Source organism: Lathamus discolor, chromosome 1 (genome assembly GCF_037157495.1).
Source record: "Lathamus discolor isolate bLatDis1 chromosome 1, bLatDis1.hap1, whole genome shotgun sequence".
Taxonomy (NCBI): domain Eukaryota; kingdom Metazoa; phylum Chordata; class Aves; order Psittaciformes; family Psittacidae; genus Lathamus; species Lathamus discolor.
The window spans coordinates 17,519,503-17,539,352 of NC_088884.1; the positions used below are offsets into that span (position 1 = coordinate 17,519,503).

The 19,850-nt window shown below is 39.3% G+C and overlaps 1 protein-coding gene across 6 annotated transcripts in view; it reads left to right on the forward strand.

The window, feature by feature from the left end:
* The window catches only part of ST7 (suppression of tumorigenicity 7), a 147,761-nt gene that overhangs the window by 96,770 nt on the left and 31,141 nt on the right, over positions 1-19,850 (forward strand). For all 6 annotated transcript variants that reach the window (XM_065658785.1, XM_065699808.1, XM_065699897.1 and 3 more), the window contains 2 exons: positions 2,350-2,447; positions 15,543-15,657. In XM_065658785.1, coding sequence (XP_065514857.1) covers positions 2,350-2,447; positions 15,543-15,657 — 213 coding nt within the window. The remainder of the gene's footprint in view (positions 1-2,349; positions 2,448-15,542; positions 15,658-19,850) is intronic.

Genomic DNA, 19,850 nt, shown 5'->3' on the forward strand with positions numbered 1-19,850 from the left:
TAAAGCTTGGGGATAGTATTTTAAACCTTTGTTGGTTATAAAATTATATTTAGGATGATTTGTGTGTTTTTGGTGAAAATAAAAATATAGAGCAGCTGAGCCCTTGAAGCGATTTTCAGGCTGCAGCAGGCTTATGGTTGTCTGTGAAACCTTAATCTGTGCACTCAATCCATCCTGAGTGCAGAAAATAACAGCGATTCTATGAACAATACGCAATGAGAGTAATTAAATACTTTCACAATGCTTATGTCCAAGATAACTTGACAAAGTTTGTACAGGCATATAAGTATGGTATTTCTGTAACCTGTGTGTGCTGGGTGGCTACTGTCATCATACCCTGAACCTTCAGTATGACAGCAGAAGAGGTAACCAGTTGAATTGCCAAATTAAATGCATTGCCACAGAGCAGGAGGGGCTGAAAAGTGACTGCCAGCTCTGACTGTGGCTTCAGAAGGGTCTAGGTGGTCACACTTCTCTATGCCACCCAGTCTCCCCTTAATAATATTAGTGTGTGCCCAGAGGAGGTAGAGAACTTCCAGCCTCAGATGGTGCCTTGGACACAGGGATTTCAAGCAGGATTCTCTTGATTATATGCTGGACTTCTGCATGTCTGGCAAATGTGAAGAGGTCGTCTCTCTTGAGAGAGGGAGGACCATGGACAGATGTGTTGCAGTTCCATGGTTTTGAGATGTCTGTCGTTCCATTTCTGGCCCTTGAAGTTGACTTTGGGATGAAAGTGGGCATCTCAACTTTACAGTGAAGAACACAATGTAATTTTTTGAACAACAGCATATTGCTCTATATTTCTCTTTATTTGCATGTTCATCTCCTTCATATAGTATTTTACATTAGACCATGAATTTTAAGAGTAAATAATGACTTTGACTACCCAACTTAGCCTTTTTCAAAAGGTGCTAGTTTATAGAAAGCATGGGCAATCTTCTTTTTAAGGTGGCCAGTGTTAGGCACCCTAAATCATTACTCACCTCTGAAAATTTTGGCCTGAAGGGTTGTCTTGATTTTGTAGTGAGTAAATTTTGACCATTCTGACTGAAAAGACTTTCTGAAAAGAAGCATGGCCTGAAATGTATACCTCTTAGTTTCACTACATAATGTATAATACATATATAGACATAAATGTATACCTTCTTAGTTTCACTACATAAACATGTTAAAACACATGTAGCTAATAAATTGGTTTTTAAATCAACAGGAGTCAATACAGATGCAAAGAATTACATAAGCTAAAGAATTTCCTTCTCTCTCGTACTTACTTTTGCTTCTAAAGTCAAACCTTTCAACCTGCTGCTTAACCTGACTGAAATTTGTAATCACAGTTTTAAAACAATTTGTAGGAACTTAGAATGTTTTTAGTGTACATCTTGTTATTATTATGACAGACTTGAAAATGTTAGGAACAGATTAAAATCTTTGCAGACTGCATGCTATAAACAAAGATCATTTGTAGCAGGTGTCTTACATTTTCACAATAAGGTAATTTTATAGATGATTAGCTGTCTGCTCATTTCCTGATGGTCCAGAAGCATGTTAGGATTTCAGACTGGAATTACAGGGAAGAGAATGAGAAATGAAACAAGTTAAGAATTCTCCAAGAGAACAATTATTGCAGCTGTTTAGTTTATGTCATCTTTGCTGGTAGGGCATCTTCCAACACATTGGACTGTTATATCTGGAATGTGTTACTTTGCTATCCATAACTAGCGAAGTAAGGAATTCGAAGATGGTAATTGGGTAACAAGTAAAGGCTCTGTAAACAGAAAGTTCAGGGTATACTTACTTTCTTCTAATCATTAAGAAGAAGACTGTTAGAGGATGAGGATTTGTTTTGCTGCCTCTCCTGTTAACAAGCACGTACATCGTGAGTTCCAAAAAAAAAAAAAAAGCTGGTTATAATGTGCATTTTTATGGATGCTCTTGTCTTATCCATGTATATGAATGGGTAAGTCATTTAATGCTGTATGTGACCACAGAGTTTTGTGCCAGTGTTAACTTCATAGGGGTTCTCCTTGCCTCGCTTGATCACTTGATGGTCTATAACCTGCAGCATTCTCTGTACCTCCAGATCTGCTTTTATATCATAGGTGTAAGGCCAGCACATGGTTCCTTATTTATACCACTGAATATCTGGAGTAATTCCACTGATTTCAGTGATGTTATGTCACATCTAAATTAGTAGAATTCGGTAATTTTTTTAATTAAAATTATTGTCAGAGATAGCTAATAAAAAAAATGGCAAGAAAACTGTGTTTCATTTTGTACTGGAATATTAAACGAACCTTTGTTTTTAATTTTTTTGTCTTAATACTGTTTCTCTTTCCTCTTATACAGGAAGGGACACCAATGTGTTAGTTTATATTAAGAGGAGGCTGGCAATGTGTGCAAGAAAGCTGGGAAGGACCAGGGAAGCAGTGAAAATGATGAGAGATGTGAGTCTGGATTTGTTTCGCATGTGATATTTAGATAATAGTAGCTAAAAAGCATACCCATTTGCTTTACAAGTTTAACATCCGTTCGTGCTGCACGCAGCACTGCTGATGTAATTTTGTGTGGATAATATGCATTAAGATTAAGCTAAAAGATCATTTATTTGCTAGGTTGCAAAAGCAATACTATGAAGTAATGAAATATCAGATGGACAGTTGTCCATACAGACTGTCTTTCCTATTCTGGTACATGTGCAGTGGAGTACAGTCTTTTACTGTTTGATCGTGAAGTTCCTAACATTTTTTCTGAAGCATGTTATGAATGCTGCTAACTTAATAAACAGGTCTTAAGTATTCTGTTTGCTCCTTCCAAAGCTGCAGTTTGGCTCTGTGCATTATTTATATTACACTGTTCACACCCAAGGACAGAGTTACTTATTCATGCAAAACCTATTACTGGGTAGTCCAGCCCAAGTAATTAATCTATAATGAACTGGTTTCCCTCTGAGATGCGGGATGGCTATATCCCTGTTCTAGTATATCCCTGTTCTTTAGGCAGGGGAGCTGCCATGGTAGTCTTAAATCAGTAAGCTACAAAGCTACAAATTTGAAACACCAAACAGTATCTATTTTGGGGACGGCAGGAGGGGCAGCTGCCACGTAAGGCACTGTATGTGTTTCAGGTGTGTAAAATGCTCAAGTTTAGATATAGCTGCAAATGCCCAGCATTTCTTCAAGTGAGATCCCTTGGATGCAGATTAGGAACAAAGTTCTTTGAGGCAGTGACTTGCCTCACCTGAAGTAAGACGTCTGTGACAGAAGGAGGAATGGAGTCCTAGAACTCAGAATAGATGATGCTGGGCTGCATCGCATCCTGGGCTGCATCAAAAGGAGCGTGACCAACAAGTCGAAGGAGGTGATCCTGCCCCTCTACTCTGCTCTTGTGAGACCTCACCTGGAGTATTGTGTGCAGTTCTGGTGTCCTCAACATAAAAAGGACATGGAACTGCTGGAACAAGTCCAGAGGAGGGCCACGAGGATGATCGGGGACTGGAGCACCTCCCGTATGAAGACAGGCTGAGGAAGTTGGAGCTGTTCAGCCTGGAGAAGAGAAGGCTGCATGGGGACCTAATAGCAGCCTTCCAGTACCTGAAGGGGGCCTATAGGGATGCTGGGGAGGGACTCTTCATCAGGGCCTGTAGTGACAGGACAAGGGGTAACGGGTTAAACTTAAACAGGGGAAGTTTAGATTGGATATAAGGAGGAAATTCTTTCCTGTTAGCGTGGTGAGGCACTGGAATGGGTTGCCCAGGGAGGTTGTAAGTGCTCCATCCCTGGCGGTGTTGAAGGCCAGGTTGGCTGAAGCCTTGTGTGTGATGGTTTAGTGTGAGGTGTCCCTGTCCATGGCAGGGGGGTTGGAACTAGATGATCTTGAGGTCCTTTCCAACCCTAACTATTCTATGATTCTATGATTCTATGATGGTAGAACTGCTTACCAGTTTCCTGTGTCCTCCTTTCTTACAATTGGTTTTCTAATTCCCACAAAAGTGAGGTAGAGATGAATCTAGCAGAAGGCAGAGTTCTGCAACTTAAGCTGAAGGACCTAGATTTTAAATGCACAAAATGGAGTCCCAGACCATAATGAAGCACCTGTAAAATGTGCTTTATGCAGCTCAGATGAATGGTCCTGAAATTGCCTAGTGAAAAGGGAAGTTCTCACTGCAAGTCAGTGGGAATTTTAGTGTAAAAATCAAGTGACTTCCTCTGGAGCTGAGACGCTTGCATCAGTGGCAATAGGGCATGTAAGTCTGCAAGCTTAGAATCCAGCACCCAGCATCTTCTCCTGGAACGGGGGCACTCAGGAATGTTTCTTGAAAACATTGAGCAGAGATCATCATAGTAATGCAGGTCCTCCTCCTAACTAATCTGCCAGATGGCAAGTGGTGAGTAACTTTGTTTCCTGTCTCTATCTGGGGGTTTTCAGGCACACAACTCTCACTCCCCAGAATCACTAGGCTAGATATCCCAGGCAGAGGTGCTGAAAAAGAGCTTGTCGAAAACCCAGCCATCGTACAGCTAGGAGTGTGAGAAAGAGGGATGAGGAAGAACGACCTGGTTTTGCAGTCTTGTGGTCCGATGGGACGATGTTGATTTCAAAAATGTTGGGTTTGGTCCAGCCAGCTCTACTGATCCTTCATGAATTTTGTTACACAGGCACTCTGGGACAAATACTGAGATGTTCAGGGACAAACACTGGAATTCTAAGTTCTGGCATTAATATACAAGAAAGATAAAATTTTGAATTCAACATTCAAATGTCACACATCATAATTATGTCAACTTCTGGAGCTAACTATGGGCTGCTGTATATGTTTTGTGATTTGTTGATAGGGCTATGTGGAAAAAATACTCTGTGAAGCCTTCTTCTGCTGATGTCAATATGTGTGGTTAATTCTGTATGCAGAGCACTGGATTCAGAGAACTTGCGTGGTCCCTCTAGGGAAAGTCCTAGGTTTCATATGCAAGTGAGACTCAGAAAGTTTTGATGTTAATGAATGGCTCACTTTGTCACTAGAAAGAAAATTGTGTATGGTTGAAGTCAGGTATAATGTGGATCTCAAAAAACAGAGAGCCCAAGTCATCATTTGTGAGACACTCGAAGGACAGAAAATGATCTTCTCAATAGGAATGTTTTACTAAAATGAAAGGACTGGATGCAGGACAAAGGAAGTATAAAGATAGAATTTCAGGTTCTAGAGCTTCAGCTCAGCTCAGTATACTGTGTATTTTTCCACATGCAGACAATAAGCCAAATTCTCAGAACTGAATTTAGATACCTCTAGAGCTCTTCATTGTGAGCAAGCAGATCTGAGAATTAGCAGGTCTCTAGATGACATGTAAAAGCAGCAGTATTTCTGGGTCACAACTCCAGTACACTGGGAGCAAGAGTGGGGTCAAGTCAGTTTTGCAGATGCTTTCCTTAGGCTGACTTGGAGCTACTTATTTCAGATGAATGCATAGCCTCAATTTCTTTATAGAAGATGTAAATAATACACTTATGAAGAAGTTTGAAGAACATGAATATGTCATTGAATGTTTCTGTGTGATTGATGAGGGAGGAGATGAATTTATTCACCCTAAAAAAAATACGAAGAACATGTTGGCTGGGGACTGCTGAATCATCAGGGGACAGAGGGCGGAGGCCCTGTTTGTGTTTAAAAGATTGAAAACAGGTTTCTCAAGACATGGAACAAAATGGAAATGAAGTGTTAAGAGGTTCATGACACCATCTGGGAAATATTGGGATGTAGTGAGTCTTTGCCACTTTGAAAAAATAAAATATTACAGAGTGTTTAATTCATTGCATACATGAGGCCATCTTGAGGATATTACTGATGTATTAGATTGTCTTACTTGAATTTTATGTAAGAAAAGACTGAGATCCTGCTTAAAACACCTTAATGGAAAAAAAATGAGTTGTTGGTGACTTAGATAAGGTTTTGATTTTATGGTTATATGAAGTTGGTTTTTTTTGTTATATATACTGCTGATAAGAAAATCATATTTTAATACTATATTGAAGAAATTTCTGGTGTCCTCAACATAAAAAGGACATGGAACTGTTGGAACAAGTCCAGAGGAGGGCCACGAGGATGATCAGGGCCTGAAGCACCTCCTGTATGAAGATAGGTTGAGAAAGTTGGGGCTGTTCAGCCTGGAGAAGAGAAGGCTGCATGGAGACCTCATAGCAGCCTTCCAGTATCTGAAGGGGGCCTATAAGGATGCTGGAGTGACTCTTCACTGGGGACTGTAGTGATAGGACAAAGGGTAATGGGTTAAAACTTAAACAGGGGAATTTTAGGTTGGATATAAGGAGGAAGTTCTTTCCTGTTAGGGTGGTGAGGCACTGGAATGGGTTGCCCAAGGAAGCTGTGAATGCTCCATCCCTGGCAGTGTTCAAGGCTAGGTTGGACAGAGCCTTGGGTGACATGGTTTAGTGTGAGGTGTCCCTGTCCATGCCAGAGGGGTTGGACCTAGATGATCTTAAGGTTCTTTCCAACCCTAACCTATGATTCTGTGGTTCTGTATTTAAAACCAGTTTATTTAAAACTGTTTAAACCCAAGGGGTTTAAAATTTTAAAAAATAGGGTAGGAATTTCTGTTGCTTCTGTGATTAATTTTGAGATAGTATTTTGTTGTTGGCTTGGCTGCTTGGATGTCATCTAGTTGAGTTGAATTGATGAGAATTACAAACCTGAAATTTTTATGGAAGCGTGTAATTGCATCATAAATAGGTGTTGCTTTTGCTTGTATTTTGTGATGATGATTATTTACTATATTTTGCTATAGAAACCAGCAGCTGTCATTTGTATATATTGAGTTCACTTGTGATCTCATTTTGATTAGTGTATTGTTGGAAGAACTCCAGTCAACAGAGTTACTCCAGTTTTATTCCTGTTTCTACAGAGTATGATACAGTCTGTGAGGGAACTAGATCTCTTTTACTGTCCCTGAGGAAAAAGGCTATAGTGCTGTTTGTTTTATTTGTTGTGCTGAGTATGTTAAAAGGATTTAAACAAGTTTGTTCTAAATGACATTGGCAAATTTGGTGTATGCAGAGGTGAAAGGCCTTAATGATGTCTGTGGGGAATCCCCAGTATACCTCGGTGTTGAATCTTTACAGTGGACAGCGTTGCAAGCCAAGTAGCTACATGCTGACCAGCAAAGGTAGCCTTTTGTACCAGCTGCTCTCTGCTCTTTGAAGATTCCCTCACCATTTCAGTGACAGAAAGCACAGGTGTGCAGGGCTTGTGTTTCGTGGGTTTTTATTGATTAAAAAGCAAGAAGATGTGGAGGGTGCGCAAAGGCACTTCTCTCTGTGGGCAACTGCATCAGTGACTGCTCTACTGAATTTAGGAGAAATGACCCAGTATTTCCCTCCATTGGGTTACTGGAATATCCAGGTGAAAATGTACCATGCAAGAAAGTGAATTACTAAATTAATTCAAGCTTCAGGGGATTGTTCTGAAGGACTGTGGAACAAGCTTTCATTGAAAGGTGATGCACATTTAGGAAAGCGAATGGTGGCAGGCAGAAGGCATGCTAGTAGACAGAGTGAACAGAAGCTCTTAATTGCTTCCCCTGTCAGAGAGAACATGAAAGAAACTCATTCTGCAATGTCTTTTATCTCCTATCCCATAGCCCTGTGCTCCCCTCATGACTGTTTTATAGTCTTAACAAGTATACTTTTCTGAGACACAGTGGAATTGCAACTTGCCCCATGCTTTGCAGCTTTATTTGCAGATGAGTGAGGTTTAGGGAGAACAGTGACTTTCTGGGTCTCTTCTCAGTTCTGGGCAAGGATAGAAACAAAAATGCTTTATAAGGGTCAGAAAAGTACATTTTATTTCTGGGATCAGTCACATCTCCTGAGAAATTACTCTTCAGACTACAGGAAAGGATCTAGATGTCTAATTCTGTGTACCTAGCTCTGAGAACTTTGCTGAGGGTATTTCAGTTAGATGTATTAGATGTTAGATGTTAGTGTTCATCTTGGTACCCACCTGCAGACTCTTGAGCGCATACTTTGTGCCCCAGGAGACACCAGGGAATTATCAGTACCTAAGCAGCTTCTACTGTTAGAGTGCTAAATGGACATCAAAGAGGTGCATGGTAAGTTCTTTAAATAGTTGGGCTGCCCTGAGCATTTAAAATGGTTATATCACTTGAGGGCTTCAAATGGGTACTCAGCCATACTAAACCAATTTTAGCAATATGGGTGAGTTGGGTTTTTATCATTTTATGACCGGCGGTGTTAGCGATTTTTTGCCAGTGTGGTGGTTCTGCAAAGTTAGCATACTTTCCTGACAACCTCTTTTGCTGGGCTTTGAATAGGGTTTTCTGTTCAATATTTTCTTCAATTCTGTATCGTTGTGTGCATTGCTGATTTCCTCTTGGGTAAAAGGTGCTGGGACAGTGTTCTGCACCTTGAATTATCAAGCTGTGTGAAACAAAGAGATTACTAATTGCTAATAAAGATGTAATGATCTCTAGCTCTTTAACAACATACTTGTATTGCAGCTACTCTCTCTCTTCCAAATACTTCTGTGCTTGAGGCAAGGATTAGCGAGTTAGATTATTTGGCTTGTGTTACACAGGCCAGGTTAAGCAGGCTGCTCTGCTTGAGTGGGGTTCTAGTTTTATTAACATCTGCAACAGTTATTTAAAGTACCACTTATTAAAATTTGAAGGAAAAGTACATCTTAGTTAAATGAGACCAAGGGTTATCTTGCAAAATTTAGAAGAGTGCTATTCTTGTGCATGGTGATGTTTGCCATTCTACAGCACAGAGTAGTGTCTTTAGTTAATTCTTGTTTTGAGACCCAAGCCCGGCAATAACAGCAAGTGATAAATGCAGTGTTTAACATTTCAGAGTTAAATACTAAGTTTAACATTGCCAAGTTTAACATGTCTGTATATTCAAATGTGGTTTGTTTTGTCACAGATTCACATGTTACGGGCAAGGGCAGGGGGGTAGGTTGGAACATTCCTTATTTGAATGAACTCAAGCAAAATGGAGACTACTGTGAGTCCCCTGATGGTGCTTATCTCTTCCTTTTACATGCACATGACGCAGGTGCCTCACTTTTGTCATGACTGTGTTCCTGCACAAACCCCTCCAAAACTAGAAATTTGATGACTACTACCTAAACCCGTTAATAATCATAGAATCATAGAACACTTAAGATTGGAAAGGACCTTAAGATCATCTAGTTCCACCCCCCTTGCCATGGGCAGGGACACCTCACACTGAACCATGTCACCCAAGGTTCTGTCCAGCCTGTCCTTGGACGCTGCCAGGGATGGTGCATTTATCATTTCTTTGGGCAACCCATTCCAGTGCCTCATCACCCTCACAGTAAAGAACTTCTTCCTTATATCCAATCTAAACTTCCGCTGTTTAAGTTTAAACCCATTACCCCTTGTCCTATCACTACAGTCCCTGATGATGCTTCTCATAGAAATTAAGGGCTTCCAGCATTGTGATTCTCTTAAAATAGAATGTATTCACACGGTCTTGGTAGGTGCCCTGGTAACTTGGACTCCTTTTTTGTCTGCCCTTTTGCATTACTCCATGTTCAGGGGCTTTGTATAGTCCTTTAATTATGCTCTTTCATCTCTGGAATCTCCTAGCTCATTTTTGAGCTACTAGATAATTCCCTCACTTTAATTTTAAAACCTACTTCTGAAAATATGGCAAAGTTTTGCAAAAAATGCTTTGGGATGATGCAGGTAAAGGAATATTTTTGAAGTGGGCCATGAATAATGACTTTCTTGTGCTTTATAAAGTTACTAATCCTTGATGTAACAAACGTTAGAATTTATCACTGTTAATTACTTTTGTGTGATGTGATCTTTTAGTAGTAAATGTACATCTGGAACAACTTGTGCTCTTCTGGTTTCATTCCACATCTGCCTTTAAAATTCTCTTTATTCCTGAAATACATGCACTTTTACAACACAATCTGAATAACAGCGTTTTCATAATTATGTTCCTTAAAGAACTCAAGTCATACTCTGAAGACTTTAATCCTCCAATTAAGAGAGAACATAAAGGCTGCATGTTCTAGCATATTTCCTTAGACTTTACATATTCAGTAAGATATTTTCCACTTTATTGACTCATTGGTAACCCTACATTAAAAACAAGTAATATTGTCTGTGGATATTACAGAGCACTAGGACTAAATTCACATTTGGCAAATAATAAATGGAATGTCTGCAAATTTTATGCATGTGCCATTCCACAGTTAGTGTAGACTGGATCTGGGTCTCTTTTCTGACACTCTGAAGTTCAACCACTAGATGACATGTCAAATTCCCTGAATTCCACATACAGATGAAAATATGTAGGTCCTACTGCTAATCTTTTCCAAGCCCCAAAAGAACAGGATCTGGCAGATTTCGCTTCTTAGTTCCAATCTTCTCAGAGCTGTGGAAGAGTAACTGTGGAGCTGCTTCCAAAAAAAATAGTGATTATTTGCCAAAAGGAATGCAGCCTATAGAGAAGTGTGTTAAATATTAGAATACTACTTTTGCTGTAATTAAGCAGAACTTTAATTCAGGTAGGTCCAGTTTATTTCAGATCATTTTCCAGCTCAGAGAGCTATGAGGTGTCTGTTTACATCACATGATCTCACTCACAAAAAGCCCATGCTGGAATGAGTTGCAGTTTTCAGGCCAGGAGTTAGTCTAATTTTTAAGCATCTGACATTGTTAATAGAGCCTTTTTGTGTGCCAGCCTTAGGCTGCTGACGGTGCTTCTGTTCTTGCCAGGTGAGCTGGCCAGGAGGAAAACTTAAGCATTAGTGTGTCAGAGAGTCAATGTGTACGGACATGTTGCAAATGCCTCAAGCCCAGGTTAATCTTCAGTCAGAGCTTAGGCATCTGAAAGCTCAGCTGTAGACAATGAAGCCCACAGAAATTGAGGTTTCTGGTTTTCTACTCAGAAATGGCTTAGAGTTATGCCTTTTCTCCCTTGTCAGTTAACAGTTCTTACAGATTACAAGTCATACCAGAAAGCAGTTATGTGAAGTGCTTGTGAAAATAACAGTGCTATCCATACTGTGTGCTTGATTCTTCAGTGATGGTAGACAGCTGCAGCTGGAAGATGGCAGCTTCAGTCACTGCTCTTTTAGGGGGCAGATTGTACCATTTGAGATGCTCACTGTGGGAATAGATACACTAGGAATTAAGGTTGTAACAGTTTCACTGATTGCACTGAATTTTCCGTATCTGCGTATTGTTTTGTTTGTTCTTTTTAAGTTGAATTCATTTTTCATGTTTACGAATGCACTCAATTGTATACATTGATCTAAAATGTGCTTGCTTGAGAAGATATAAGTAACAGTGAATGGTTGCATGCACTGCCCAGAAAATATGTGACCGTGCATATAGCCATAATGCAAATGGAGAATGAATGTCTCAACACCAGGTTATAAATAATATCATTCATTTATCCATCTCTGTGTTCCCTTGAGTCCAGTCTAGTTATAGTCATAAACTGTAGCTTAAAGCTGTTTTCTACACAAATAATGTATCATAGCTAATTGATGCATGATGTTAATGTCAGCACAGGGAGAAGAACGGATGCAACAGTTAAGGCTACATTCCTTGAAAATGTTTCAAAAATTAGATCTAAATGAGAAAGTGCTGGTGACTGAAATATTCTCAGGGAAGGGAGCCCTCTTCATTAAACTGTTCTCTGGGAGATAAAGCTTGTTCCCGATCCAATAAATCAGATGTGGCTTTCCTTGTACCGTAAAGCATTTTTTGTGATCATCACGTTTTCATATTCCATCACAAAACCTTTGAACCTGAACTCTGTAATATGGGTTGGAGTGAGACTGGAAATCTGATCCTTCCAGGACTAGTGATAAGATACCCAATTGTGTCAGACTTACTTCGAGAATTTTTCTGCAAACTTATACTCCCAAAATATTGTTTATCTAAAAAAAATATAAAAGTTATTAATTGCCTGCAAAAGCTACCATTTCTGTATATTTGCAGCACACCTGATGAATCTTTTAATGAAAAGCATTTCCACTTTATACACAGGTACCTATTTTGCCCCAAAACATGCAGAGCAATTAGAACAGAATGTGGGTTAACCCAGCCCCAGGTCTGAATTTCATCACTAGAAGGCCTTTTGACCAATACAAGTTTAAAGTAAAAGCCTTGTGAACATAGTTTTGGTATGATATGTTCAATAGCTGTTTGAACATCCTTATATTGTAAAAAGGGAATACATGCATAGCCATGTGGTATCTGTTTTCATATGGTATGAAAATAAGCTTTGCTCAGTGAACCGCTGTTCTTTCATACCAGCTCAGAAACCAACTAACTGGAATTTTACAATTGTCCCATACTGTGGCAGAGGGGATGGAACTAGACGATCTTTAAGGTCACTTCCAACCCAAACCATTCCATGATAATGAATCTTTTAGTCCTAAGTAATGTTCACATGAAAAGCTATAGCAGCTGTGGTGAGAAATCCCGAGGGCTGAGTTCAATGGCTGTCTCTTGAGATCTTAAGGCGTGGAGAAAGATGGTAACAGAGTCTTCATCTTTTCTTGGAGTGCAGTGCTTGCCACTCGAAAGCATTTGTCAGGTTACAGTAAAGACATAATGAGAATTAAAATTGATAAGCCAAACTATATGGAAGCTTCTGGTCACTTCAGCTTTTAGTCCAGTTGGTCACTGTGTTTACTGGACAGAAAATAAATGTTTGGGTGCAGGGTGAGGTCTGTGCATCTTAAACTGGAGTCCACATTAGAGGTCTGGGGAACTCGAGGGTGCATTCTTCATACTGTATTCAGGAATAACATGCCCATCTTTGCATCTCTCTGTGGAGTATGAGCCAGCCTTACTCACCATCTGAAGGGAGGGGAGCAGGCTCATAGCCTTCTCTCCTTTGCTCCTCAGAATGATTCAGTGTGTGGCCTGCCCTGACTACTCAGCAGGCCTATGTTGCAACCTTTGTGTCATTGTTTTATTTCCCCAGTGATATTCTTCCATCTGAGTGGCTTTACTTTCTGGGAAGTTTCTCAAAAATCAAATTTTTACTGTGACTGAAAGTTATTTGCAGTGAAAACTATATACTCTGTATCTTGAAATGACAGAAATGAGTTCATGTCCTCTCTCTTTTTTTAATAGCAAACATGCTGTCGTTTGTGCACAGTGAGTGTTTGAATAGCTGAGTGGATATTTGGAGGTGTTTTATTTTTGCAGCTACAATATCAACTGAGTTCATAGTAACTGGCTGTAGTTCTTAACATTTGACCTTTCACAGATGAAACCTCTATTAACACTTGTCAGTTTGAAGTCCTGGCAGTCCAAAAAGTGACATTTATTCTGCTGGTGTCTTAGGCAGGGTTTATCACTCTGACAGAACCTAATCAAAATAGAAAAAAAAGAATGATCAGTGAGTGATGTCTGTGTGAAATGGAGAACCAGAGTAAGAGCTTTTACTGGCCACAATTCATCTATAACTAGTTGCTGCTCTTCCCTTTTCTTCAGTGGTGGAGAGAACTTTATTCTGCCAGCCATTATTCCTTCTCAATGAGCTGGGATAATTTTCTTAATCCCTTGGAAGGGTTTCTTTGTAATATGTTCATTCTGAACTTTAGATCACTGTTCACGTAGGGCCAGGTTCTGTCATGCTTTTTCCTGCCAAATAGTAGCTTCCTCTGTTAAAAATGCAATCATGAGTAAGGACAGGGATGAAGAGAAGTAGGCTGTATGATGGGTCCCTAACTGATGAATCCAGCTATGTGAATTTTCACCTGCAGTTATTTTTTTTCATGAGCAATGACTTAAACTTCTTATTTTATTGTCAAATCCTTCCCATTGCCTAGAGGAGCACTAAGGCCTGTGGTCTGTTTTTGGTAAAATGGAGGAAGACAAAAGCCTGCAAACTATGCAGTTTTGTTTGTGTTCTTTTTCACAAGTTCAGCTCCTACCATTGGAGACAGGAGCTTGATGGCCATCCCCATCTGATGGGGCCATTTGGCCATTTTGATGGCCATTAGCATCAAAAATTCGGCGAGCTCTTTCAACTCCTTGTCTCAGTAATCATGATTTCCACCAGAAAGTTATATAATCAGTTGAACAAAGGACTGCCGTCCCTGCCTTTGATACTTTAATAATCCTCAAAGTGCAGCAAAGTCAATACTATCCAAAGAGCCAAATTAGACAGACTTATCCCTTAGTGTCAGAATAGTTCTTGTATTAGCTTATGCCAGAGTGTTAATGCTAGGAAGAAATTCTCTGTGCTTCGTATCTGTGATTACCTGTTAAGGTCTCTTCCTTAATAGAGTGAAGAAGGTTTAGTGTGTTACCTGTTTCTTATTTTCTAAGGTTCTTGGTGACTCTCCACCCTTCTTATTTCTGGCTTTTTTTGTTTATGTTGTCTGTTTGTGATACTAAGATTTTCAGATTCTCATCAGTTTCTGTATTTCTGTCTTCAGAGGTAGGTTCATTAAGTGACAGATGTTTCAGGTCCAACCTGTTATTTTCAAGTGGAGCAAGGTTGACCTTGAATCATTATCTTTACTTCACTTATTACAGTATTTCTGTTCTCGTAAACCATCTCGGAGAGATTGTGTATCATAGTGTCTCCTGCAAGTTCCTGAAGAACAGCAGTAATATCAGCTCCACAAGGTGTGGAACCTTTTTGTGCTGAACCTACATCATGTTAAGGTATAAGAACAATAGAGGACACAAGGAAGCAAGGATCTTTCAACACTTCAGTTCTTTAGAGAATCATTCTGACAATAAAAATATTATTTAACCAATTCTGCAGTAAAAACCATGGCTGTTTCTTAGTAAGTGTGGCTTCAAAAAGTAGTTGCAATAGAGTATCAGCTTCAGTCATTTGAATCTGTGCAGACACCAAAACTGAGGATGTCCAAGAACAAATCCCTGGTGTCTCTCAAAGGGTTAGTTTGTAAAGTAAAGGTACTTACATATAAAAAGATTAGATTATTTTAACTACGCATTTCATTCAGTTTGTCATGCAACATGGATTCCTAGTTATAGTGTTAAACTTTACCCTTCTTATTACTGGCCACAATAGTAGTTGTGTCCTAAAGTATCTATAATTACAGATCCTAGTAGCACATACTTTATAATATAGTCGCATATGTGTAAGCTTCTTCTGTTTGTTTTACAATGTATTTTATGAGGTTGTCTATCAACTGATACACTAGAGGGGTGCTGAATTACTCACTGTTGATACACAGAAGCTACGTTGTTGAAGATTCTTTTTTAGTACAATGAGAAGAATCTTCTTTACTGTGAAGAAGCCTCTTAAGTCTCTTGAAGGAGATTTACGTATTCAGGCAGCTGTGTTCCTGGATTTGAATAATTACATCCTTTGCAAAGTATGTCTTGTCAAGAAACCTGACCCAGTATCCATTAAAAACTCAAGAACAGGGGAACTGAGGGGTTAGAAATTGGCTGTGGTTATTTCAGTGCATTTTGAACAAGTCCTTTTCATGTTAGTAATCTAACCCTTTCCTATGTTACTGATTTTAGCTGATGAAGGAGTTTCCTCTGCTCAGCATGTTCAACATCCATGAAAACCTGCTAGAGGCTTTGTTGGAACTGCAAGCATATGCAGATGTCCAGGCAGTTTTAGCAAAGTATGATGGTAAGTTCATATATATTTATATTTTCTCTATATGGTAAGCACAGAAGCAATGTTTCCAAGTCAAACTCTTGATCACAAGCTTCATGGATGCTTTTACACAGTCCTTAATCAAAAAATTAAATATTATGCATTTTTTTCTGGCAGACCATGCATAATTCATTGTACAGCATAATGGAACTCACTGGCAGCTCTTCAGTGCTCTTTGCTTTCTGTTGATGTTTAGAAGTTCTGTTAGGTTCTGCAGACTTTTTATTGCCTGCTGTTCAGACCTTGTCTGAAGGAAGGATTATCAGTTCCCTTGTGGACTTTGATATGAATGTTGACTTACTAGCATACAAGTGTTTTACAGACGTTAATTGATTTAACTTTACAGCACACTAGTGAGTAGCAGACTTCATGTCTTATGGGAAAACTTGGAAAGCTCAGAAGATTAGATGAACTTTTTGCATTAATTTTCAGCATTTTTCAGTAGACATCGGTTTATGCAATATTACATCACTCTTTATGTTCAAATCACATCTCCTGCTGCCTTCAGTTTTAGGCCTTTGAACCTGAATTCCTGACACTAGGGCCTCAAGCAGAGAAAGGATGGCATAAGAAATGCCAACTGGCATACTTTGTTTAGTTTACGTTAAATGGGTTTTCTTGGTATTATGTAAAAACTTTTGATAGAAACAGGAATATAATCCAGTTCCCTTCAGCAGCATTCATCAACTTGCATACTTTTCTGCCTCTCTTAACTACCTATCCCAGTCTTCAGGGCAGTGATGGTCATGGTACATCTCCTCATCTGCTTTCCAGCTCCTATCTTACTAGACATTCTTTCTATGTACTCTTTTCTCTGTGGCTTCTGCATCCTCTTCATTTAATTTTTCCTTCTGCATTGCCTGGGTGCCAAAAAACTGAACAGTTAGAGCTTATTATCAGCCCCAGTACTTGGCCCCATATTGTCACATGGAACAGTGGCAAGGGGATGGCACAGAAGTTTATTGGGGTTCTGACACCTGTGTACTTAATGAGCAAAGAATCTTTGGAGGGTATACCAAAAAAATTGCAGAACCTTTTAATGAGTATGTACTTACTGCTTTCTTCTAACATCTTAGGCTAGCAAGAAATCATTGGCTTGATACTAACAATCATACTGCCGAATTTCAGACCCCTGCAGCAGACTGTAGCAGAGCTGAAGTTGTTTAGCACAAGATAAATAAGCAGCTGATTACAGGCAACTGTAGTCACTGCAACAGTCCAGCCTGCAATGTTTTAAACTCTTTCTGGAATCATTCTAAGCAGAGATAAAAATGTCACCCAGGTCCTTGAGTACTGCCATCCAGTAGCAGTAATGACCTTGGGAGAGATCTTGGAGGTGCTTCGTCTGGTTGAAGCAAAGTGGTTGAAGTTAAAGTGGTGACATCAGAGCCTTTCTTGTAGCATTTTGTGTGTCAGTATTCCTGTGACACAGGTGTAGATCCCCATGAACTTTATTTTGGCTCATTAAGACACAAGTAAACAGAAATGCCCATTTTTCTGCTCCAGGCACCACAGGATCTTGGCATCTTCTAGTCCGTAGTGTAGTTATGAGATAATAGTCATGGGAGATAACAAAACTGTGACAGAACAGGGAGTTAAGCCATGCCCTCCCAAGTCTCAAACTAAACTCCTGTTCCAGCTTTACTTTTACATATTAAAGCACTGATACGTAGTTTTAAACAATACCATGGTGGCACTTAGTGTCATGGAAGCTGCTAAAACTTGAAGGCATGTTTTGTTTTCTTAAAAGCATCTGATCGAATCAAAACTAAGGTCATGAATATAACAAATGAGGCTTTTCAAAATAAAACTCTTCTGACTTTGAACCTCAGTTTCAACTCATGCTTTGTCATGTAGAAACAAAGGTGTGTGCATACACTAGGTGTATACAAGGACTCAGCAGTCTTAACCAGTATAACCCTTATAGTTCATGAGTCTCAGAAGGCCCATCTCAGGGAGTCTCAGCTCATTTTAGAACTCATCAGCTTCATGTGTTGTAAGATTTATTAGAATATAAAACAATGAACTCATTTATACTTTCCTATCTGTGGTTTCTGTTGGTCCCACTCCACTGCCTTTTTTTGACTAAGACCAAACCTGATTTATTGTATTTTGATAACATATGAACAAATTATTTCCTTGAGCAGTCTGCCCCCACCCTGGGCTAGAAAGTTGGATCACATTATGTGAAACCTCAACCTCTGCAGGCAGACACACTGCTTTACCAAAAGCCATGTGTTAAATTGTTTATATATTATGTACCTGGCAACAGAGCTGATGTCCATACTCATTATTCATGGAAAAAGGGCCTCATTAGCCGGACGGCGTGCACTGTTGCTGAGCTACATCATTATGGTTTCGGAGTTCAGTGTCTGTCAATAGAGTGCAGATGACCTCAATACTGTTGGAATTCTGAAAAGATTTTTGGCTCTGATTTAACACATATCCACGTTATTTACAGCAGAAATAGTTATGGCTGCTAAATAGACTGTTCCTGATGGAATAAGCTTCTGGTATTCATAGTAGATAAAGTTTCTCTGCTCCTCTATCCTTGCTTTTTAAACAGATTGTTTTCCAGGGGAGTAGGTCTACTTGTTGTGATGCTTAGAGCAAATGATTTGTGAATTTCCCTGGGCAGCCAGTTGCTTTGATTGTTATTACCTGTAACCTGGGCAGTGTGAAAACTCAGACCTTTCTGGAACTGAAAGTCAGATTTTTAAAAAATTGGATGCCTGTGTATTTAGTCATAGTGGTGCAGTGGTTCCTCCCTGAACCTGTTCTTCCTTTCCTTTTTTTAAGTGACAGTGTTTTCCAGTGAGACTGTAAGCCTTCTGGTTTGCAGGAAGAACACCTTATAGAGATTGCCCTTTCACTTACGCCCTTGCGAAGAAGGGTGAAGATTATGTCACCATGTAGACAGAGTGCCAAATCCAGAATTCACTTGAGAAGATAATTGAGACCAAAAGATACATAGAATGAACATGGAGTTTAAATACAAAAGTTCTCGTTCTGCTTTAGGCTCTGATACTTTTTTATTTAGTAACAGCTTACTTCAAAGAATCCTACTTTAAATTACTGTCAAATCAAAATGTAGGCCTTTGAAGAAACACTTTAGAAACAGTCTTCTTTGTCTTGGAATACTTTCAGTTTAGTGAAATCCAAACAGTTCATGTTGAGAAATCAGTTCTCTAAAATGAAGCATATTCAGGACTACTCTCCTATCTCCAGTCCTTCTCTGTCCAAGTTCTTCATGTCGTTACATACTTACAAAATGTGTAAATTCTGTTTACATTGAACTTGAAGGTATTCCTTTTGTAGATGGTTGCAGATTGATGAGCTAATTGCATAGAGTCTTCAATTACATAAGCTATGGTTTCTAGAGGTTTTGTGTGTATGCATGTATTTGAGATCACAGCTCCACTCAATCAGTTTCATTGCTTGTAATGATTATGTTTTATATTTTGAGAAGATGTTCTACCTGGTGGACCTAACTGAGTAGATGTCAAAAGGGGTTTCCTTCTGAGTTAAAGATGTAGCAAGTGTCAGGATGGAAGCAACCATTGCCTTATGCATACTATTTTATAATTTTGTTTCTTTGAAAGTGAGACCTTAAGAGAAAGTTTAGCTAAGGTTATACCAAAGCCTAGTCTACCTTCTCCAAGAGATGCAAATCAAGTAAAACCTCCACTTTGTGTAACAGCAGTACCAGGAGATTCGTTTGTCCTTTTTTTTTGTTTGTTTTCATTGCATCTTTTTCAGCTTCTGCTTCTAAGAACTCAGCTCTTTCCCTCATGTCAAAATCACTTGTCACTTCAACTAGGTCTCTGCATCAGCTAGGTGTCTGTTCATACCATCTGGTCTGGTTTTTTGCCATATGATTCTGTGGGTTTTTTGTTTTTTCCTGCTTGTGAAAAAGCACAGAAAGTCTAAACTAATTATACTAATCTTCCTCTTTCTAATCTCCTATGGGAGAAATTATTCCTTCTCCTCTATATCCATTTAGGACTGAAATTGGTTGAATCAAAGGGGCTGACATCTGCTTGGTCACTGAGATAAGCACCTCAGCAAAAGCTGCATGTGAAGTGTTTACAACCAGCAGTGACCATCAAGATCTTTCTATAACTTAAGAGTTTTAAGTTTTCGTTGTGGTCATGGCAAAATAAACA